The sequence below is a fragment of the Chelonia mydas genome, chromosome 4, assembly GCF_015237465.2.
Source record: "Chelonia mydas isolate rCheMyd1 chromosome 4, rCheMyd1.pri.v2, whole genome shotgun sequence".
Lineage (NCBI taxonomy): Eukaryota > Metazoa > Chordata > Testudines > Cheloniidae > Chelonia > Chelonia mydas.
In genome coordinates, this window is record NC_057852.1 from 52,682,736 (window position 1) to 52,707,681 (window position 24,946).

At 43.0% G+C, this 24,946-nt stretch overlaps 1 protein-coding gene across 11 annotated transcripts in view; it reads right to left on the reverse strand.

Moving 5' to 3' along the window:
- The window catches only part of MGAT4D (MGAT4 family member D), a 112,657-nt gene that overhangs the window by 74,596 nt on the left and 13,115 nt on the right, over positions 1-24,946 (reverse strand). The window contains exons 2-4 of one of the 11 annotated variants that reach the window (XM_037897248.2): positions 17,946-18,248; positions 17,074-17,184; positions 3,320-3,481 (exon numbers count right to left, since the gene is read on the reverse strand). In XM_037897248.2, the coding sequence (XP_037753176.1) occupies positions 3,320-3,481; positions 17,074-17,155 (244 nt within the window). In that variant the 5' untranslated portion in view covers positions 17,156-17,184; positions 17,946-18,248. Of the gene's footprint in view, positions 1-3,319; positions 3,482-12,081; positions 12,226-12,640; positions 12,985-17,073; positions 17,350-17,945; positions 18,270-24,946 lie in introns of those variants that run through there. The other 10 variants (XM_043545721.1, XM_043545722.1, XR_005225132.2 and 7 more) reach the window with 10 other exon arrangements.

Below are 24,946 nucleotides of genomic sequence, written 5' to 3' on the forward strand. Positions count from 1 at the left end.
TCAGGATCTACCCTCAAAGGAGCTTCGATCTTTTCAGAACAGACTGATGGGAAGCTTCATGGGTTAAAGGACTCTAGGGCAAGCCTTAAGTCCCTTGGTTTGTATACACCAATGACTTCAAGGAAGCACTACAAGTCCCAACAGCCCGTTTTGTACCCTGCTCTGCCTATCTGTCAGGAACTGCAGAGAAAAAGAAGCAAGCATTTTAGGCATAGGCCATCACCCCTTGCTTTCTCAATGTCCATGCTTGCCCACCTAAACATTCAGGGGGCTCTAAGCAGGCCTTTTGACAAGATATGCAAAAAGGAAAAACCACATAGAGCTTGCCAAAGCAAGAATAGCAATTCCAGTGACCATCATGGGCAGTAAGAAGGAACTGAGGGATCACGGGGTCAGCTGGGTACTTTATACTGGTGCTATGAGTCCACAGCACCTGAGGGCGCTTGAGCAGCCCTCATGGGTACCACTGAGGGAAAAATTTCTGGTGACTGTGCTTGGGGCCCACATGCACGTGGAGTGGAATGCACATGTGCAATCACTCAGAAAAGAAACCCACAAAACCTACTCACTAGGTGCAAGTTAGCAGAAACAGGACTCTGATTTCCTGTTCTCCACAACTCCCTGTTACCTGCCTTTTCCATTCCTTACCTATGACAGCAAGGACAATGGAATTTATGACATGGACAGTAGAGTTGGTCAAAATTTTTCAACTAGAAAATATTCCTGCTAAAAATAGGATTTATAGGAAAAATGTGACTGACAAAAAAAAAATAGTACAAGAAATTTTGAAGGGAAAATTTTCATTTTGTTGTGAATTGAACCCCCCATTTTAAATGTTTTTTTCTCTTTTTTTGCCACTGAATGCAAAAGAATGAATAATGTCTACAGCTTTTTCTCCACATTCCCTTCTACTCCTTTTTCCATTCTGTAACTTTTCAAAACTCCCTCAACTAGGGAAAAATAGAGAAAAGAGAGAAAAAAAGGAAGAAGTGAAAAAAATTGTGGATATTGTTAATTTTATTTCACTCAGTGACACAAAAGAGAAGAGGGGCAGAAAACGGAAAAATGAAAGTTCATTTTTTTCAAAAAAATATGTAACAAAAAGGTTTTTTTAATGTTTGGTTTGAGCCCTGTGAAATGGAAACTTCAAATTTTGTCATAAAATTGTTTTTCAACCAGCTTTAATGGGCAGAATGCTATGGACACTCTGAAATATTGTGTTGTTTAGGTGGAAATTCTCCACTCAGTCATCACTGTATTGAGGGGTGAAAAGCTGCTTCTTCAAAGATTGCCTTTCACCACACACAAATTCAGGTTCTGATTCAACATTGGTGAGGCCTCATCTGGAGTACTGTGTCCAGTTTTGGGCCCCACACTACAAGAAGGATGTGGAAAAATTGGACAGAGTCTAGCGGAGGGCAACAAAAATGATTAGGGGACTGGAACACATGACTTATGAGGAGAGGCTGAGGGAACCGGGATTGTTTAGTCTGCAGAAGAGAAGAATGAGGGGGGATTTGATAGCTGCTTTCAACTACCTGAAAAGGGGTTCCAAAGAAGATGGATCTAGACTGTTCTCAGTGGTAGCTGATGACAGAACAAGGAGTAATGGTCTCAAGTTGCAGTGGGGGAGGTTTAGGTTGGATATTAGGAAAAACTTTTTCACTAGGAGGGTGGTGAAACACTGGAATGCGTTACTTAGGGAGGTGGTGGAATCTCCTTCCTTAGATATTTTTAAGGTCAGGCTTGACAAAGCCCTGGCTGGGATGATTTAGTTGGGGATAGGTCCTGCTTTGAGCAGCGGGTTGGACTAGATGACCTCCTGAGGTCCCTTCCAACCCTGATATTCTATGATTCTATGATCCTGCCTCGGTGGCTAAAAATGTTGTGTATAAGGTGTGTTTTTGTTTTGTACGGATAGAAAAAGTTGTTACTTACTGCATATCTCCTTCTCTCCTCTCCCTACCTGGCTTCCTATGTGGCACCACCAACCTGGTAGAGTTGCCTAAATTCTTCCCCAGCTGACCTTGATTTCTAAATATGGAAAGAGGACTGCCCCAAATTATTAAGTAGATCTCAGTCAGAATCAGGCCCTCACTGAGGTAGCCATGGGGCAAAAATCCTACAACATGGACTCTACTCCAGTGTTTATAATCCAAAGCCAGATCCTGCAAACACCTAAGCATTTGCTTAATTTTAAGCACATGAATTGAGTCAATACTGGACTGGGAACTAAAAAACAAAAAAAACAAAGTGAGGAAACAGGATAGCATATACAGGCAAAGTGGTCAGAAGGACAATGATGCACATCTTAATTCCTCCTCCCTTTCAATTTTTAATACAATATTTTAATTATAAAAACCCAAAGCTTTTTTCTATGTAGATTTAACTCCATGTATTCTGTCAGAAATAATTCTTAAATATTCTGTGTTGAGACCACAATGTCCCACATTTCAACTACAACATAACATTCCTAATCTATCTCCCCACAAGAAGGCAGCCCCTCTCATTCTCTCCACTCCCTCTTGATAATGGGGTTAGCAGCAATGAGAACAGCTTTTGGAGAAAACTGTGCCTATATCACCAGGGATGTGAGAGGGCCAGCTCCTGCTCTGCCTTACTCCTCCTCCAGGGGACAGGGCTATCTGCCTAATCCATCATACTGCAACCACTAGAGTGGAGGTAGATCGCCCTAAGTATGTGCAGTAGCTGCTGAAGCAGTAGGGCCTAATGTGTTTTTAAAAGGAGAAATGAATAGAAGCTCTAATTAAACTAGAGCGGAAAGTCAGATCAACATAATATGATTAACTGAATTGGAATTACTTCTAGTATTTGTTGTCCAACTTCAAAAAGGTACCGAAGGTGCGTGAGAGTGCGAAGATGCAAGAGAAAGAGAGACTTTCGGTAATAAATGTGTTTTAGTCTGCTTCTCATAAGCAAAGCAGGATGAGAAAGGGGTAAACATTTCATAGATATTTTTAAATGTCCCCTCTTTTGAAATTTGGGGTGAAAAGGAAATAAGGACTCTTCACAAGACAAATAAAAGGAGAAAAGAATGATAGAAAAATGTTCTTAGAGTTCTCTCAGGTTCCAAGCAACCAATCCTATAAATTGTCATGCATTAGGTAAGTATTATTAGGACCTAATTAAAGAATGGTAAAAGTCTTCTCTCACCCTCTTTTTAAACATAAAAGGGCCTGATGCTGCCATCATCAAAGTCAATAGATTTGTTCCCATTAACATTAGTGGAAACAGAATTGGGCCCACAGTATATAATAATTTAATCTCTTTAGGAAGAAAAATTTTTATGAGCACAAACCTGTATGATTTGCTGTAGAGTTCAGTCTCTCCGCAACTACCCGTTTAACTGCATCCAGGACAATGCTCAACTCATGGGATCTTTTTTTATTTTCTTTTTCGGCATATAACAATCTTTGATGAAGTTCCAAAAACTGGGTTTGGTACATGTCTAAGCCACTTCCTGCAATGAAAACGTAAATGGTTTCTTCAGGGAGGGATTAACCATATACTAGAATAAGGAGGGAGTTCAGGAATAGGGGACAGCATGGAAAGAGAATGAAAAGAGAGTGAAAACAGAAAATAAAAGAGCTGATTCAAGGTTTATTGGTGGAGTGAAGAAGGGGACAGAATGCTAAGAAATAAAGACAGGATTTAGGAGAGCACAGTTATACAAAACCTTGAAAGTGAGGACAAGAAGTCTGAACACAATACTGAGGATGACGAAGGCCGTAGAAGAAATTGAAGTGGGGGATGGCATAGTCCCAGTGACAGGCAAGAAGGATGATTTCTGGACAGATTAGAGGAGCATGAGATGACTGAGTGAGAGAACTGGATGATAGCTAAAGTAGGAGATAAGGGTAAGGACATACACATTAACAATAGGGATAGAAAGTCACTTGGGTGAGAGTGTAGGTTTGACAGCTGCAAGCGAGGACAAGCATAACAGATCTACAATAGACTAATGCATGCTCTTCCTCCAGAAGTGAATTATAATGAAGAACTTCATAGTAATTGGATTCATTTTTTTTCATGAAATCCTTCCTTCCTGATTCTTAAAATATATTATATACCCTCCATTGACCACAATCTATAAGAGGAGTCCCTTCACTAACACCCCACCTCCCCTCCCCACAATCCCCTCCACACACTGTTTTTCACTTGTGGTGTACTCCTGCACTTCCTGGTTTAATCCGAGGCCAGAAGTAAAAGTCCTGGAAGCGGAACTGAAAATCTTCCAAGAGAACTTGTTCCCATGAGATTCACAGCTTAGTTTTACAAATCCAAGAAGTCTGGAAAAGCATCCCTATTTTTGGGTGCTTATCTAAACTGGACCAAAAATCCTCCAAGTTTTTAAAGGTTCATCTATCATTAATAATCATCCAAATACAGAATTTCTTTGAGGCTATCCTATGCTAACGGGTCAGATTTATGAAATAATTCAGGAGTGGGTAAGAATGCTTTGACTTGAGCTCCTGAACGTGGCCCTCTTGAAGCAATATATTCATGCATATCACACTCTCTAAACTAAACTGACCAATCACCAAACAAAAAAGGGAGCACTTATATTAACTTCTTAGAGATGCCTTACAAGTGCATTTCCGGCAGAGTATTAAGCCACTTATTGTTTTCAATCAGCAGTGAGTGATGATCATTTAAAACAACTTAAAAACTGTCCATTTAAATTAAAAATAGGAACCATGAAAGAGAAACAAAGCTATACAGACAATAAAGTACAGTGTAAGCAAATAAATCCTTAAGTGGCTCCTCCAAACAAACAAAAAACCTTTAGAACTTTTTGTAACTAAAAAGCTAACCTTTAAAAGGAGCTAACAGTCTATAAGGTACAATGATAGACACTGCCCTCATTAAAAACAAAACGCTCTCAATGATGTTCATATTCCACAAAGCAGTCCAGCTATGAAGATTATACTCCTCACTCCCATTTGCATTTGCTCAATTTTTGATTGTTCTGCAATGTCTAATAAGCTTTTCTATACTACCAAAATTGAACTCTTCCTAATTAAACCATTGGTATTGAACTGGATTAAGCACAAATGATACAACCACAATAGCCATGTTGATTTGTGCTTGGAACTGTCGTAGTAGCTTTGCATGTCCGATACTAGTGCTGTTCAATGCCCTCTGAATACTGGTCCCACAGCTCCTGGCACAGCTGCCAGAAGCAGTGGGTTCTAGGAGGCTTTGAAAAGACACCAGAGCACTATGGGACAGTAATTAAATTAGTGCAGTCCAAAATGGAACTAGCATAGAGTGGGCTGATATGGTTAAGACTAAACCACTATTTAATTCTACTGAAACAAATCTAAGCCAGATACACGTAAACCATCTGAAGCACTTCATGTTGGCAATTCATGACAGCAGAAATGGGGGGGGGGCACACTTCTCCTAGCGTAGACCTTGAACCAGTAAAGCATTTCAATACATGCATAATAGTCTCTAATTACTCACGTTTAAAATTACACACAAAAACGAGCTCTTTATTGGATCAAGCTCATGTGTAGACGAGAGAAATTTACCAAGGCTTAATAGACTTTAGACTGAAAACCTTTTTGAAAGAGGATCTCAGGTATATTTGTGTCACTCGGTATGCATTTATGGTTAGCGTAAGTAAAACAGGAACACAACAATAGTGCTTTTCACCTTCTAAGTACAATCATAGTTAATCCAGATTTTATCATTTGCTTTCCCAACAGGAAAAAAAAAAATGATGCAATACTGACCACATGGTCACATGGTGAGAGAAAAAACTGATGATTGATGGCATTGGCATCCATTATGTTTCTCTAAGGCACATGATTATTGTCTTATGGAGAGCCAGTTAAACACTAAGCTTTTCAAGTGCAGCAAAGCATACCTGACCATTGTAGGCATGAATCTTGAGACCCAAGAATAGGAATCCAGCTTGAAAGACTTGTCTTTGATTGGGGTAGAGGGTGGAGTGTCATTATTTAACAAGCTTAGAAGGGTTCCAAGTTTGGGTATTTAATGTCTGACAGAACGCCGTGTGCCTGAGCAGCATGCCAGGTTTCTGATGGGACTACCTCCCAGACGTCAGTGCAGCTATTTGGCATTTATACCAATATAACAGAGCTGAATCTGGCCCAGTGATACTACATAAAATGTTCTGAGCCAGATTTTCAGTGGGGCCAAGGAAGAGCTGGGACAGCATGGGGAGTGCGTGCAAAAGAGCCTTTTGCATCTCCTATGTTGGTTCTGTGACAGCCTGGCCTTCCAGCATAGATTAGAACAGCTTCAGACCTGTTCTACCAGCTGCCAAAAGCCCTCAGGTGCTCTTAAGGGAACAGAGGATTGTCAATGCATACCTATCTATAGGGCCCTACCAAATTCACAGTCCATTTTGGTCAAATTCACGGTCATAGGATTTTTTTTAATTGTAAATTTTATGATTTCAGCTATTTAAATCTGAAATTTCACAGTGTTGTAGTTATAGGGATCCTGACCCAACAAGGAGTTGTCAGGTGGTCATAGGCAGCGAGTTATATGGGCCTGTGGTGCCCGTGCTTTACCAATATTCAGGAACATGGGTCCACAATTGTCCACTGAGCATCAATTTGAAGGGCACTCTTAAGAACATAACAGCAGCCATATTGGGTCAGACCAAAGGTCCATCAAGCCCAGTATCCTGTCCTCTGAATGAATGAACAGACAGGTTATCATCAGGTGATCCATTCCCTGTCATCCAATCCCAGCTTCTGGCAAACAGAGGCTAGGGAACCCATTGCTGCCCATCCTGGCTAATAGCCATTGATGGACCTATCTTCCATGAATCTATCTAGCTCCCTTTTGAACCCCGTTATAGTATTGGCCTTCACAACACCCTCTGGCAAGGAGTTCCAGATGTTGACAGTGCATTGCATGAAAAAATACTTTCTTGTGTTTGTTTTAAACCTTCCACCTATTAATTTAATTTGGTGGCCCCTTGTTCTTATATTATGAGAAGGAATAAATAACACTTCCTTATTTTCATAGGGCAGGAACTAGGGGTGCGGGGGGTGCTGCAGCACCCTCACATTTTACGCGGGGTCCCATCCCTGCACCCAGGGTCCCGGCTGCTGCCCAGGACTCCATTTCCGGCACCACATCTGGAGTCCCGACTGCTGCCCAAGCCCCTGTGCCCACCCCCAGCTGTGGCCCCAGCCTCGGTCCCCTTACCCCTGTCCGGGTCCCCCCTCCTGGAGACATGGCCCTGCTCCTGGCCCCAGCTGAGAGGGTGGGAGGGACAGGGGTAAGGATATATATTGGCTTACAAGGCAGTGTGGGGGAAAGAACTTGGACCCTTTCTGGGAACCACCAAAAATTATACAAACCTGGTGCCCACAAGGGTGGTCACAAGGTTATTGGCGGGGGGTGGGGGCAGAGGGGGATTGCGGTACTGCTACCCTTACTTCTGTGTTGCTGGCAGCAGCCCTGCCTTCAGACCCGGGCAGGTGGAGAGCGGTGGCTGCTAGCCCAGCTCTGAAGGCAGAGCCTCTGCCAGCAGCAGTGCAGAAGTAAGGATGGCATGGTGTGGTATTGCCACTCTTACTTCTGTGCTGCTGCTGGCGGGGCACTGCCTTTAGGGCCGGGCACCTGGCTAACAGCCGCCACTCTTTGGCCATCCAGCTCTGCAGGCAGCAGCACAGAAGTAAGGGTGGCAATACCATGACCCTCCTAAAATAACCTTGCGACCACCCTGCAACTCCCTTTTGGGTCAGGACCCGCAATTTGAGAAACACTGGTTTCCCCCAGGAAATCTGTATAGTATAGGGTAAAAACACACAAGAGACCAGATTTCACAGGGGAGACCAGATTTCACAGTCCGGGACACGTTTTTCATGGCTGTGAATTGATAGGGCCCTACCTATCTATAGTCTTCTTTCCCCTAAACACTGTCCTTATGCTAGGAGGATGGAGACACTGGAGGATTCCTTTACATGGGACAATTCTTCATCTGCAGGCTTAAAGGTCAGTTTTGAATTAGGCGACCATTGTAAAACTGCCCTAACTGACTGAGAATCAGCCCATGTGTATCCTCAGTACTCGAGAGTCTACTTTTTGTCTAATGTTCTCAGAAAAGTAGTTAAACTGCTGGTTTTGAATATGGCACAGGGCTAACAAAAACAAATACAAGACTCGTGCTTTGAAAAGTCAATAATAATACATATTATTCTTAAGAAAAAAATAGAAGATAGTGATTAAGATTGACATGATTTCTTTGGGAGTACTTGAGGCTGTGTTTTAAACGTCCTCAGTTGGGGATAAAACTAATCTTGTCATCTCCTACAATTGCCTATACATTTCCACTAATAGTAAAGCATATCCCGCAAAGATTAAATCTGAAGTAAACCAAAATATGAAAAGTTCCACTGTGCCATTCTGGGAACAAAAGATTTAAATTGAAATTTATTTCAGTCCAAATTCTAAATGAAAATTCCATGATTACATTTCCATTACATGTCAATCAATATTGCTCTTTAGTTCGCACTTTTCTATTCTTTTCTCCTAATTTCTCTCCCCTTTATATTTTTTATTAAAAAAATTAAATTTCAAAAATATTTGTAAAGTAGTAGACCCTGTTACAGGGCCAAATCCTGCTCACCTCATTCATTAGAACTACTCATTCAATACACTATGATTTAGCACAAAATGCCAAATCCCAAAAACACATTCTTCACTTTACCTACCTGAATAGTCCCATTGACTTCAGTGAAATTATTCACATAACAAAAAATGTGTGATTTTTTTTTATTAAACAATTAATGCTAAAATAATTTAAGGCACACTCCTGTACACCTTTTCATATCCACCATGAATGTTTTGCGCGTGCTAGGAGTAAAGGAACAGGCCCAAAGCTATGGGAAATCTGGGTGCAGAAAGCACTACAGACTGAGCCTCTATGCAACAACATTATTAACTACTGTTGTTGCAGCTCTGGGAATAGTGTTTGTTACTTAAATTGCTGTGGCAGAGTCATTAGGAAAAAGAAAAAAAAAACCTTGCAATTTCTATGCTCTATAAAACAAAAAGATATTGTTTAAAAATAATTCACTGTGAAAGGAGTGCTACTTTTAAAGAAAAGAAAACCAGCTATATTTCAAATCCTGAATTCTTTTCCAACCAGATGACAACCTTTTAGCAAGAAATATAATAAATTTAATATAGCTAATTAAACAACCAAAATTGACATTAATATCCAGTACCAGATGGACTGAGGCATAACAATACACTCAGCTAATCATTGTATCAGGTGCAGTTTAACACTGTTAGTTTTATAGTATATCAAGTAATATGGATTCACATCATATTCAGTAGCAATTCCGAAATACGTACTGGAGAGTTGAGTACGAAAAGTCCTCTATGGAGCTAGAAGCAGAAAATTAAGTTGTTGATTATTGTAGAATGATGGTATGAGGAGGATTTATAAATTGATTTGATTTCAGATTGCAAGTGGATCATAATCAGAATCATAACCAGAAACCAGAATACAATCCACTGCCCATAAAATTTGGTTGTTTGCTTCCTTAACATATGTCAGGTTTAGAAGCATAAGGCAGTTTACCAGTCATTTTTTCAGGTTTCAGAGAATGTGCAATAGAGATTCAAAGGCTAAGTAAGTATAAGCTTTTTAGAAATCAAGGAAACAGTGTTGACTACCCATATACTTTATGTATAGAGTGTCAGCGTTACCAAAATAAATAATAGGCGAAATGATGGTGTAAATTGCTGCTGAGTTCCCATCATTATATAAGAGACTTATCTTTGAAATCAGAAATTATTAGTAACTGGGCAGGCAAGACAAAATATAGGTTTTAGGAAAGCATTTTGGACTGAGGCTATTATGGTCAGATTGTGTTAGTTATAATAGGTGACAGCAAATGGCATAGTGAATACAAAGTGTAGTATTGCATATTTACATACTGTACTTGTTACAAATTGAAACTGTACATTCCAAAGAATGTAGTTCCAGATCAGTCCTTAAACCTTTGTTCCAGGACACTGTGGTACTGCCACACGTTTCATCAGGGAATCAAAAAGAATTTGGAGATGAATTGTTTTGTATTGTTGGCAAGTCTTAAATTTTGCTCTAAGACCTCTTGTTTCAGAGGACAGGATGGAACTGGAAATAACACTGAAAGAAAATCCTTGAGTTGGTGATAGACAAGGACAGTAAAATGTATGTTTCAACTAATAAGATAAGAGGAATATGTACCTTGAAACCAATATGAGATATTTAGGAGACCTTTGGATTTACAGTCACTGTAATGTATCTAGTCTCAACAGTGGATAGAATTTATTAACCTAGAAATATTATGAACTTTTCCCATACATTTTTAAATTAGGTTTATGTCAGTGGTTAATTAATGGCTGGGTTTGATCTAGCAATGTGAGGCTGTGGGCAGAAAGGGAATAGTTCTGATGTTTAGCATTTAGGTAGCACGTGTAACTTGTCAAGATAAAATCTGTATTGTTCATTGTACTGTCAGTAGGTCCTGGATAGAATTGTAGTAATGCTACCATTCTACTATTGTTTGATGTGAGGTTGCATAAGTGCAAAATTTCCAATTTGGAAAGGCTTAGAAATTAAAGTATCAAAGGAAAAAGTCTAAGAGACTTATTATTTTATATCGTGGTTGAATGTAAAGGTCCTGTACAAATATATCACAATAAGACAGTTCCGTTCCCAAAGCTTATAGTCAGTCAAAGTAGAATCTAGGTTTTTCATTCTTCCACAGAAAATGTTTTAAGGTTCTATATAAGCGATTCCACCTGGCAAAGTTTAGTTGTACTTTTTGCAGTAAAGGTAAGAGGCTTCTGAAGTATAACATTGATGGACTAGTAGCAATCTCCACATCTATATATACAAATCCATACAATGACCATTTTAAATGAAAGTCTTTTGGTAGAACATTTTTTGAAATTTGGCCCAGAAAGGTTGCTTCTGATTTCAATATATATGAGTCCAGATAGATCACCCTACTGTTTGAGTAGACAATGAATTTGTAGAGAGAGGTTCTAGGTGATTTTATATATATTAATAAGCCATTGGAAAATGTGTTATGTTCATGAGAACTAGGTTTAATTCCTGAAATATTAGGGTCTGTGCATATTGCTATTGTCAAAGACACAGTGGCCATTGCACACACAACAGGGGAAACCAAGCATACCTATTTAAATCTTTTCTAGAGATTACACAGTACTGACTGTATATTATTGGCAGAAACACAGACAGAATAGCTGAATTCAGAAAATAAGTTGTGGACCAAAATGTAGAGCATTTAATATATAAAAAAAGCATCAAGGGGGCTTGTCAAATGTTCTCTCTCAGTTTAAACTGAGGATTAGTAAGCTCTCTTAAATTATAACTTTCAGGTAGGTCAAAGCATGGGTCTGAAACTGTTAATTTAATAAGCCTCTTAACAAGAGAAGACCAAAAAATACTTATAGGCCACTAAGTTGAAGTACTATGGCAGAATAAATGTTGATTCTTGGTAGATCATTACCAGGCTAATTCATAACCATACTCAAAATGAAATTGCTCTGTGATTGCTTCAACGCTGTGGTACTCATTACTGTGGCTTTTCCAAGAACTGTATTCTCATATGTGATTCACTAGAGAATACAAATGCACATCAATAAAAGCAGCAACTGTTATTATCTCTTGCTTTTTACTGAGCGCAAACCTTTATAACACCTATGTATAACATTGAAATGCAAAGATCTAAAACTCATCAAGTACTTGTAGGACTCAAAAAACTGGTGTTTGACCATTTAGAATAGATTATACTGTTAAACATGTTAAGATGTTTTAAGATATTAATTATTATTATAGTAGGTGCTGCTAGTGCCCACTCCAATTTAATTTAATTTGATGTATTTATTTTAATTCTTAGACTATAGCTATTACATTCTCCTGGTTCTCTAATATGATGTAAAATCCCTACAAAAAGTTTCAAATTTAACTCCTATACAAGATATTCTTCGCAATTTACCCATCCCACCAAGGGAAAAAGAATCTTCCCTTTCAACCCACTCACACACATCTTAACTACTCCTCCACAAAAGCCTGGGAAAGTCGATACATTTGTTCATTTTCAGGACACGCTGCAAATCTTGGGATCAGTCAGAAGAATAAGGGGAGTTCCAATAACTTCCTGGAGAACACCATGTCCGTTAAAGCTTTTTCTAAACAACAAAATGGTACATCAGGTATAACAAGAGTGTAAGCACTAATGTAGGGGGCTCAGGGCAGGTTTTATTGACATGGAGCTAAAAACATATGAACCCTGTCTATACACGTGCTCACGTTATTACTGGAGAGCAGCTACAAATTTTGAAGTGTTGATGTACACTTTAGTTAAAATCGCAACGCAATTTCCATTGTACCCCCATTCTCCAGTGTTCATAATTATCTTTAACATTTGCTTTTGGGCCTATCACCATCTCTTTTCTATGTTTGTTTTCTGCCAGAATTTACCTCATCAACAATTTTTGAGTATTAAAAATATGAAGGGGAAAAATCTCTTATTACAGAATTCTTATGTTGACCTAATAACGTATGTGTCTACACTACCAGGTCCCTTCCTCCGACCTAACTCACCTGTAATATTAACTTAATTAATCCACCTTGGCTAGAGGCATAGCGCTTAACTCAATGTTGATGAGTCGACAGAGGCAGTGTAGATGCAGTGTTGTCTAAGTCGACTGAACTGGCCTCCAGGAGGTGTTCCACAATGTTCTGCTGTGACTGGTCTGGAGATCATTTTCAACTCCGCTGTACAGCAGCCAGGTATACAGGAAATAGCACCTCCCCTGTTAAAGCCCCAGGAACTTTTGACTTCCCATTTCTTGTCTGGTCAGCATGGAGAGCTCTCCAGCACAGCTGATCTTGGTGACTCAATGTCCCAAATGTGCTCCAGCCTGGAGTACACAGGAGGTGGTGAATCTTATTGGTCTGTGGGGAGAAGAGTCCATACAGGCACAGCTGCAATCCAGCTGTAGAAATTTAGACATCTATGAAAAGATCATGCAGAGTGTGGGGGAGAAGGGCTACACCAGGGACACGAAGCAGTGCCCGGTGAAAATCAAAGAACTGCAGCAGCCATACCAGAAGACAAAGGCTCTGCACCACAGAGATGCTGCTTTTACAATGAGCTACATGCGATTCTCGGCAGCAACCCCCTGCTACCCCAAAACACAGCATGCGTACCTCTCAGGAGTCTGAGTCCTAGGCCAGCTCAGGCAACAACGAGGAGGACATTCTGGAGGAGGAGGAGAATGGGAGACAGGCGAGCAGAGGATCCATTCTCCCTGAGAGTTAGGAGCTGTTTTTAACCCCAGAGCCCAGCCGGTTGCAGGACAGCATAGTGGCCTAGTAAGATGCTGGGCAAGGCACCTCTGGTGAGTACCCAATTCCAATATAATTGTAAGGGTTACATGCTCTTATATTTTATGTTTAATCTTAATAAAAAGAGAAGTGCCTTGGTTATCTATATCCAAGTGGCCACTCCAGCTACACAGAGGGTTCTCTCTGGAAAAGACTCTTTAGGTGCACAAGAATGGCCAGGGAATCTTCCATGGAGATCTCTAGGAAACGTTCATGGAGGTACTCTGCAATCCTTTGCAGAAGGTTTTTGGGGGCTGTCTTATTTCTTCCACTATGGTAGGGCCAGTGGTGAGCTGGAGCTGGTTCGCACGAACTGGTTGTTAAATTTTGAAGCAGTTTTAGAACCGGTTGTTAACCTGCTTCCCTGCAGGGGGCGCTGAGGCTTTGATGGGCTCCAGCTGGAAAGTGATGTAATTCCTCCTCCAGTCGCTGGGGGCGCTGTGCTGCGGGAGCCATGTGGGCTGCCGCCTGGCCCTGGGCACGAGCCCTGTTGCTGCTGCTGCTCCCCCGATCCCTGGGTCCTGGGGCTCCCGCTGCTGCCTGGTGGGTCCCCAGCTGCTCTGCTGGGCCTGGGCTGTGTCCTGCTGCTTGGGCTGCTCTGAGCCGCTCTCCCCGTGAGTACCCACAACCCTGCCCCCAGCTAGCCCCTGTCTCCAGCCACCCCGGCACCCCCTGCCTGCACCAGCCCCTGCCGCACCCCCTGCCCTGCCCGCACCAGCCCTGCACCTCCTGCCCTGCCTGCAGCCAGCCCCCGCCGCATGCACCCCCTGCCCTGCCTGCAGCCAGCCCCCGCCGCACACACCCCCTGCCCTGCCTGCAGCCAGCCCCTGCCGCACGCACCCCCTGCCCTGCCTGCAGCCAGCCCCTGCCGCACGCACCCCCTGCCCTGCCTGCAGCCAGCCCTTGCCGCACCCCCTGCCCTGTCTCCAGCCAACCCCTGCTGCACCCCCCTGCAGCCATGCCCGAAGGCAGCCAGCTCCACACCCCCTGTCTCCAGCCAGCCCCGCACCCCCCTGCCCTGCCTGCAGCCAGCCCCTACCTCCAGTCAGCCCCTGCCCTGCCTCCTGCCAGCCCCACACCCCCTTGCCTCCAGCCAACCCCGCATCCTCCTGCCTCCAGCCAGCTCCGCACCCCCTGCCCTGCCTGCAGCCAGCCCTGCACCCCCTGCCTCCAGCTAGCCCTGCCCCACGCCCCTGTCTGCAGCTGGCTCCACGTCCACTGGTGCCCTGCAGTTCCCAGGGCAGTAAGCCTGCACACCTTCTTCAATGAGGGGGCAGGGAGCAGCTGGGACCCACACATATGCACACCCTAGGGTGACCAGACAGCAAGTGTGAAAAATCAGGACGGGGGTGGGCGTAATAGGAGCCTATATAAGAAAAAGACCCCAAAATCGGGACATCTGGTCACCCTAGCACACCCCCAGGGAGCGGCGGGGACCCACACATGTGAAACGGAACTCATTTCTAGTTCAGGCCCATCTTTTTAAAAAAGAACTTTAGGTAGGGTTAACATACATCCATGTTTTCCTGGACATGTCATGCTTTTTGGTACAAAAAAATACATACTGTGGCACATCCCTTAAATCAGAACTTTTTATAGGAAACCGGTTGTTAAGATTTTGGCAGCTCATCACTGGGTAGGACACTTTCCCATGCCACTCCAGTATTAACTCTTCTGCCATCATTGCGGTGCACAGCATAGCAGCATAAAGGACCAGGTCTGAACCCAAATGTTTGCAGCATCTGCTCCCTTGCCACCTGTTACCCTCAGGAAACTGATATTACATAGGGTCACCTAGGGGAAAAACAGGGGAAGTTTTCATTACAAGTGCTAGGACTGCATACAATGGCACATGTGATCCATCACCCATGGTGACTTCAGGGTCCCTCAACTGTGCTTTCCCTTACATGCCAGTGATTTGATTGGCAGGGATCTGTGTTGACCTCTGTCATAAATATAAAGGGAAGGGTAATCATCTTTAAAATCCCTCCTGGCCAGAGGAAAAATCCTTTCACCTGTAAAGGGTTAAGAAGCTAAAGATAACCTCGCTGGCACCTGACCAAAATGACCAATGAGGAGACAAGATACTTTCAAAAGCTGGGAGGAGGGAGAAAAACAAAGGGTCTGTGTCTGTCTGTATGCTGCTTTTGCCGGGGACAGAACAGGAATGGAGTCTTAGAACTTAGTAAGTAATCTAGCTAGGTATGCGTTAGATTATGATTTCTTTAAATTGCTGAGAAAATAGCTGTGCTGAATAGAATGAATATTCCTGTCTGTGTGTCTTTTTTGTAACTTAAGGTTTTGCCTAGAGGGATTCTCTCTGTTTTGAATCTAATTACCCTGTAAGGTATTTACCATCCTGATTTTACAGAGGTGATTCTTTTTTACTTCTATTAAAAGTCTTCTTGTAAGAAAACTGAATGCTTTTTCATTGTTCTAAGATCCAAGGGTTTGGGTCTTCGGTCACCTATGCAAATCGGTGAGGATTTTTACCAAACCTTCCCCAGGAAGTGGGGTGCAAGGGTTGGGAGGATTTTGGGGGGAAAGACGTTTCCAAACAACGTTTTCTCAGGAACCCAGATAAAGTTTGGTGGTGGCAGTGGAAGTCCAAGGGCAAAGGGTAAAATAGTTTGTACCTTGGGGAAGTTTTAACCTAAGCTGGTAAAAGTAAGCTTAGGAGGTTTTCATGCAGGTCCCCATATCTGTACCCTAGAGTTCAGAGTGAGAAGGAACCTTGACAACCTCAGATTCTGCAAGTCAAGGGCGACTACTACCAGCAGCATTAAGGGAATGGGGCAGAGAGAGCTTCCTGTGTTCTCTTGTTGCTGCAAACCCCCCACCCCTGAAACTGCCACTAAGACATCAATTTGGGAGGTTTAACACAGGTCCCTGGTCTCAAAGCAATGTCCATGTTTCTAGGGGGAGGGGGCATTGTCCACCTGCCCACCTGTGCTCCTGACAAAGGTTTGCCACAAGTTGCAGGACAAGGCCTGTCTCTCATGCCATGGGGCCATACTCACCATGGCTGGAACAGTAAATTGGTTTATTGAATAGCTAGGGATTCTGATTATGTTCTGGCTTGCACTTGGGTGTAATAAGGGGAATGTTATTGAAATAGCAACCTTGCACTAGACCCAGGGTATGCACTAACAATGGTTGCCTTCTGCTTTGCATGCCTTACAGTGGAAAGCTTGGCCTTCAGCGGCGAAGAGGCTTTCGCAGATTAGAAGGCAGAAAAATAGGACACGTGATGACATGTTCAGCGAGATAACGACCGTCTCCAGGACAGCTGGTATGGGCAGGCACAACACAGATAAACAGCACATACTACTGTGGCTCATTACTGAAACTGGTTTTCAGAGCCTCCCGAAGACAGAGATCTCCTCACTCAGCTATTCTTATTGTCCTGGTATTTGGTTGCTCAAAATTAGCTGCCAGCCTATCTGCCTCCAAGTCCCCCCAGCGGAACTTTTCCCCTTTTGCCTCACAGATATTATGGAACACACAGCATGCAGCAATAACAATGGGTGTATTGCTTTCATTGAGGTCTAACCTTGTAAACAAACTGCACCAGTTACCCTTTAAAAGCCAAAGACATTCCACCACCATTCTGCACTTGCTCGGCCTAATGTCAAACCACTCCTTACTGCTGTCCAGGTGGCCGGTGTACAGCTTCATGAGCCATGGCAGCAAGCGGTAGGCTGGGTTTTCCTGGATCACTATTGGCATTTCAGCATCATCAATGGTTATTTTATCATCTGTAAATAAAGTCCCTGATTGCAGCTTTCTGAACAGACCTGTGTTCCTAAAGATGTGTTCATCATGCACCTTTCCTGACAATCCCATGTTGATGTTGGTGTAGAGTGACCTTATTTCCAAGGCTGTCGCTGGTTGCTCGAACCCTGCTGGTCCCCGTGCACTGGAACCCTGCCTCCCTCCCCCAGCCCTACCTCCCCCTCTGCGTGGGGCTGGCCTCTCCGCTCTCCCCCTGCATACCCTGCACGTTCCTCGGATGTCACCGCACCCCACTTTTTTGGCAAAAATAGGCATGTGTCCCACTTCTCTTGCCAACTGATCAAGTTGGCAAGAGCAAATGGGACAATGCCTACTTTTGCCAAAAAAGTCAGGGCAGCTGGGACAGGGCTTAAAAAAGGGACTGTCCCAGCCAAAAGCAGACATATGGTCACTTTATGCCCCCTGGGATCCACCAGCACTTGCAACACCATTGCAAAGTATCCCTTGGTTTATGTACTCTTTGGCAAGGTGGTCTGGTGCCAAGATAGGGATGTGCATGCCATCTATTGCCCCACTGCCATTAGGGATCCCCACAGCAGCAAAACCATCCACTATGTCCTGCACGTTTCCCAGAGTAACTACCCTTCTTAGCAGAAGTCAATTAATGGCCCTACACACTTGGAGCACAACAGCTCCCACAGTGGATTTTCCAATTCCGAATTGATTCCCCACTAATCAGTAGCAGTCTGGCATTGCAAGTTTCAACAGAGCAATTGTCACTCACTTCTCCACTGTCAGAGCAGGTCTTGTTTTAGTGTTGCTGTGCTTCAGGGCTGGGGAAAAGCTCTGCACAAAGTTCCTGGGAAGTGGCCTTCTGCATTCAAAAGCTCTGCAGCTACTGCTCATCATCCCATAGCTGCATAACGATGCGATCCCACCAGTCAGTGCCTGTTTCCAGGGACCAGAAACTGTGCTTCACCACTGTCAGCAGCAACTGGAAATTGTTTTGTTCTATGGCTTGCAGCAGGACTGCTTGCATGACATCACAATGTTCCACGTGGCGGCTCCTGTCTCGGCTCTGGAAATACTGCAGGATAAGGCAGAAGGCGTTTGTAATGCTCACAAGAGTGCACAGCTGAGCAGGTTCCATGCTTCTCGGGCTATGGCATATGCACGGCTAAGCCAGGCTTTAAAAAAAAGGTGCGAGAAAGTATAGGTTGTTTGCCATTGATATCAGGGGAGGGAGGCAGGGAGGAAACTCCATCATGGGAGGCCGAAGCCATGTTCCCATTCCCCCCTGCAACAATGTTTTGGTCCCATGAGACATTGCAAGCCCTTCCCAAAACCTCCTGCAGCTAGTTTCACTGTGGGATAGCTACCCATGGTGCACTGCTCTGTGCACTGATGCAAGCGCTGCTACTGAGGATGCACTCCACCGACAAAATGAGCATGGTGTGGACACGCATGACCAACTTAATTACTTCGGCAGCTGGATGTCAACTTACATTAAGTCAACGTAACTTTGTAGTGTAGACAAGCAAAGATTAAAATAGTCAGTTAATGAGTAGGGAAGAAAGTGTGTATGTGTATATATTAGGACTTGGTGAACCACTCTGAAGATCAAAAAAATAATTTTGGGTCACTTCTTATTCCAAAGAACAATATTTTACACTGATAGCATCTTTCATTTTGAAGGATCCCCAAGTACATCACTAATGAATACATATTACAACACTGAAATGCAGCCATTCCTGTGGTGGAAAACAGCAACAAGCACACTGCATGCTACTTACCAGAGGAGGAAAGGAAAGTTTTAGCCAGGGACACTGGTGAAAAAGCCCTCTGCTTATGAAAACTACCATACGATCTAATGTCAATGCAAAGCAGACAAACAGTCTTCAGTCCATACAGAAAGTGATAAAAAATGCAGTACAATTTTCTCATCCCACATACGAATGATTTTACAGCTGAGGCTCTGGATCTGGACTCAGGGGATCTGGATTCTTGTCCAAATCACAGTGTTATCTGTAAGATGGGGACCATCTCCCTGCCTCACAGAGATGTTATGAGGATAGAACCAATGTTTGAGACATTTAATAGATTCATTTAAAGCCAGAAGGGACCATTAGGTCATCTAGTCTGACCTCCTATATAACACAGGTCATAGAATTTCACCCAATTACCCCTGCATTGCACCCAATGACTTGTCCAACACTGTAGCAATGTATGCCAAAGAAAAACCTATAAACAAGAAAAAATAATTTCTTCAGATAAAAACACAGCTTAGAATAATAATTTGTTACTCTGTAAAATCTGAATGGGACTATTCATGTGTCCATTTGCAGGACTAGGGACAAAATTAGCCACCTGGGAAATGTGCAAGGGTTTATTTTTCAAGAATTACATTATATTGGTCAGATCCCCATTAAAATCAATGCTGCTAAAGTAATTTACACTAACTCGGGATCTGGCCCTTTGTATCTGAAATATAGTGTGGCCTTTTCTCTTTTGAACAAACAGTTACTGAGATTAAGAAACAATAGTATTTATTAATAAGGTTGCAATTTAGTCACAGAGGTCACGGAAGTCACAGAATCTGTGACTTCCAAAGACCTCTGACTTCAGCCAGTGCCAGCTGAGCGCTGCAGAGTCCCCTGCCACCTGCAGAGACAGGGAGCTGTGGGGTACCCCCGCTGCCTGCCCCTCGCAGCTCCTGGCCACCAAAGGGGACTCCCAGAGCTCCTGGCCACCCAGGGCAGCAGGGGGGGACCCTTGCGGCTTGGAGCTGCCAGTGGAGGGAGCCCTTGGAGCTCCCCGCCTACCCACAGGTGCCTAGACTCCCCATTTTGTCATGCATATTTTAGAAAAAGTCAGGGACAGGCTTCTGTGAATTTTTCATTATTGCCCGTGACCTGTCCATGACTTTTGCTAAAAATATCCATGACAAAATCTTTGCCTTATTTATTAAACTATGCAGCTCTCATCTATACTTGGATATTAGCTCAAAAAAAAAAGTACATGAAAGTTCATGGAAATCTTTTAAAAAGTTAACAGATGTTAATTTAGATTGTAATTTAAGATTTAAACTCAATGTATTTAATCCTCACAATAGCAATCGGATTTATGCTCTGTCTTGGAATTTTTTTTTTTTATTAAATATGCTTATAATCTGGCTTTAGTTACAGGATATCACCCTGGCTAATGGTTCCTGAACGTCTGACTTCTGTTTTACTCACCAATCACCTTTACCAGTTTCACATAATTTCTCACATAACATTAGTTCAAGATTATATTTGCAGCAGATCTATCTTCATAAGAAGCAAAGAAATAATAAAACAAGTATTGTATTTTGTTAATGTCCCATATATAGAACTTCTCAGTTATCATAAATTATTTGTGAGACTCATGGATTTGTCAGTTCTTTCACCGGCTCATTGCCAATCAGACAGGGATCACTAAACTTCTTGCTGAAAGTGATATCAGCTCTTTCCTTCTGCCACTCATGTTTGCAGTAAGAAGACAGGAGGGGAGAGAATGAGAGTGTGTGGGGGATGTTGGGCACCCTAAAGTTTTTGAAGAGGAAGTGGGGAATTATTGTTTTTGGATAAAGGAGATTAGAAGAAAATGTATATTACTGAACCACAAAGTCTGCTGCAGGAAGTGCTAGACAGGGAGGACCAAATCTTCACCTGTTGTATATTACCGCAGCTCCACTGAAGTCAATATAGCTATGCCAATTTACACTGCTGAGGATCTGACCAGGAAACTGGAGGCAGAGCAGAATGAGAAAAGAAGAGTTTAAGAAACCAGGAGGAAAGTCAGGATCAAGAAAATAAAGTATACAAATCAAAAACATCACCAGGGAATCAGAATGCAGAGTAATTAGCAGCAAGTCATTCTACTCCATATTTTACAATGTGACTGAGATGTCTACTGAAAAAATATGCAATTTCATAGGAAAAGATTATTACTCATTCTCATAAACCTACTTCCCATGTTAAACACTTCTTAAATTCTATTTCCTACTGGTATCCATTTGAAAAACTGTTGATATAAAAGTGGTGGTTGAAAGTTGTCTATGAAAACTATTTTTCAATGGAAAGCTGGGGTTCTGATTAACTGAAATTTTCAATTAACGTTTCTGCTTTCCATGGGAAATTGACTGTCAAAGAAATGAGGACTGAAAACCAAAACATTTCAGTTCTGAAATGCCACCGTGGTAACCTCATGTAATTGTAGTTCAGGTGCCTCTTGTTCCTATTCTCTTCTATGGGCCAAGCTCCCCAGCTGGAGTTCATCTCCCATGATGCACCACAGGCACATGGAAGCCATAGTGCACTGCCTCCACGCAGCAAAAAGGGAGACCGTGGTGTCTCATGAGATTTGTAGTCTGACCAGGGAGCCTGGCCTATAGAGGAGAAGTGGAGTGCAATGCACCTGAGCGACAACTCCCATGAGGCCCTGCAGCAACATTTCAGAGTCAACATATTTCAGTTTTTGTCCAAAAACTGGATTTTCCATGGAAACTACCCCATCTCTCAATTTATGACCAGCTATACTTTCATTCGAATTCAGTACAGGTTAGTCTGTGGCACTTGGGATCACCACCTGTATGAGTGACTGCTCCACGAAGGCAATTTCATATGACAGATGCTTAAATGTGAGGCGTGCAGCAGAAGCCTTGAGAGAAAGGATGAAAGCCCTAGATGGCACAACACCCCCAGAAGTACATGCAGTGAGACAATTGAAGAGCAGGTGGCCAGGATTCCATACACAGAATGAAATACATTTACTGTGGGAGACAGCATGACCAGTTAAAGAAGTGCCCTATACATGGACAGCATTGCAAGGATTGTGGCAAGTTGAATCATTTTAGCAGTGTGCGCAAGAGCAGAAGCAGCTCTCAGAAAGATTCAGTACAAGAGATGGATGGCTCATCAGATAGCAATGATAACATTTGAGTCCAAGAGCCAATAAGGTTCAGGCTGTTGGGACAGGAAAGCAACAAGGGATAATACCAAAGGCTATGCATTCCACAATGGTAACAGGGAAATGCCATGTGCGATTTCAGCTGATAGTGTAGCCTCCTATGGAGTGATTCCTCACTGTGAATTGTACTCAAACGCATCCATTACAAAGAGCAATCCCAATTGGATAATATACAGTGAGAGCATAATGGAGTCTATAGGAAAATGTAACTTCAGAGTAACTAACCTGAAAAATAACATGTTTGTGGCGGTGGATGGTAAGTACCACAGACCCCTTTGGGGAATACGGCCATACAAGCTGTGGATCTGATCAGGGTGCAGCATCAGAATTTTATAATTGCAGTGTAAGAATCAAAAGGAGGCCCACCAACAATGGAGAAAATTTTAAAAGCATAGGGGATGTTTCCAAAGGCGATGGGTGCCTTGAAGGAAAGCTACAACTGGAAGTGGACCCCACAGTGGAGTTTGTGTGCTTACCATGAAGGAAAATTCCAGTGCAACTGTGTAATCCAGTATTCAAGGAGCTCTAAAGTTTGCAGAGCAAAGGTATCATAGCACCCTGTAGAAGCCAGTACAGGAGGAAGGAGCTTGTGGGTGGTAAAGAAGCCGTCTGGCAACCTGTCTAGTATGCTGACAACCCTTGCATTTGGTCACTACAGAGGGCTGTGCATGTCAATGGCCATAAGTTCAACACCTGGATGTCCCAGAGAAGAATCACCCAAGCACTGGAAGGACTGCCTATGGTTGAAATAATTGCAGGATGATATCCTCCTTGTAGGTGAAGGGAGTAATGATATAGAAGCTGAACAAGACCATGGCAGGAAATGACAAGCTTTTTTCCAGCAACACAAGGACAAGAACATAACACTCATTCCAGAAAAAGGTGACTCAAACAGTGTGAGGTGACATATGTCAAACATTTGCTCGCAGCAGAGGGAGTGAAAGCAGATTCCAACAAGATCAAGGCAGTCAAGAGACAGGCCAGTTCCAGTGGGTGTGAAAGGGATACAGCGGTTCATAGGAACCAGAAATTTGCTGCCTCAGTTCTGTCCACACCTGGCTGCAGTAGTGGAACCCATACAACAGCTCACAAGGCAGGATGTTGAATGGGACTGGGCAAGTTCCCAACATCAAGCATGACATGCTGATCAATAATATAAGATGCCTCTGTCCTGAAGTACTACCAGCCTGGAGAGTCACTGACACTCCAGCGTGATGCATTGGAGAAAGGATTGTGTGTAACTCGTCTGCAGGAGAGTCGATAGCTTGTGCCAGCAAAGCCCTGTCAGATACTGAACAGAGGTAACACCTAGATAGAAAAAGAGCTTCTGGCTGTTGTATTTGAAGTGGAGCAATGTCATCAGTTTACCAGTGGCCAACCAGTAATCATGCAATCAGACCACAAACCTGGAAAAACTATCATGGCAAAGCCCCTTCTAAGTGTTACAAAGAGATTGCCACATATATTGATGCACCTCCACCTCTACCAGGTAGAGATCAGATATTGTCCAGGACTACTAGTTTTAGCGGAGACCCTGAGCATGGCATATATATCCAGCATCAGCAAGTTTGGGGAAGGGGATCAGGATACTGAATTCATTAATACGCTGCACTATGTCCCACTTTCAACAGGAAAGCTGATGGAAATCACAGGCTACAGAAAAGGACATCCAACTCCAGGCAGTCAAGAGAACAAGAACCTAGAAAATAAAATCCAAGTGCCAGTAAAAGCCAAACTATATTTTCAAATTAAAGATGAGCTGAGCATGAAAGATGGAATCATACTTCAAGGACAGAGCTGTTGTCCCTGCATCATTATGTAAGAATGTCATGCAAAAAATACATGCCTCACACATTGGCACTAATAGCTGTCTTAGACAAACTCAAGAGTGTGTTTACTGGCCAGGAATAAGTACACACCTTCACTCTGTGACTGAAGGGTATGACACCTTCTGGTTGTGTAATAACAGTCTTCCGAAAGAGACTGTCACCATGTGATCTGCCCACCTGACCAAGGAAAAAGCTAGGGCTTATTTACCTTTAGTTTAAAGCAGTACTTCATTACAGTAGATTACTATCCAAATTTTTGGGAGGCCAAGTCCCTGCCAGATACAAGAAGAAAGTCTGTGATTGGTGAACTGAAGGCCCATTTTGTGAGATATGGTGTTCTGGACACTGAATTCATCTACAACATACCCCAATTTACCTCAGAAAAATTCAAGGAATTTGCTTGCAAACGGAAATTTGACCACCACAACTCCTCCCCAGCATACCTACAGAGTAATGGTGAGATGAAATCATCTGTGCAAACAGCAAAGAGACTGTTACACAAGGCTGTTTCTTATGGTTCAGACCCCTTCTTAGCATTTTTGGCACATAGGAATACTCCATCACAAGGGTGCCAAAACAGTCCAGTGCAGACACTGAAGAGGCAAAGGACCAAAAACCCGCTCTCAACAGGGGGAGATCTGTTGCAGCCAGAAGGATGGAGACACCACTGAGAGGAGATAGTCAACAATAATAGGAAACAGGTACTAGGGTTCAACCAGTCAGTCAAGGACCTACTGGCCCTGGAGGCAGGCACTCTTGTGAGGATCCAGCCATTAGAAACATACCAGAATGCGTGGACTAAAGGAGTCATGAGGTGCAATCACACCCAGGTCAAAGGAGGTGACTACACATGAGGGACAAGTGATTTAGAGGAACAGGAGACACTTATGAGCCTGCAGACACAAGACGCTGAGAGAGCCTACAGAGATCACTGCATAATGGTGAGACAGAGAACCATCCAGAGGCC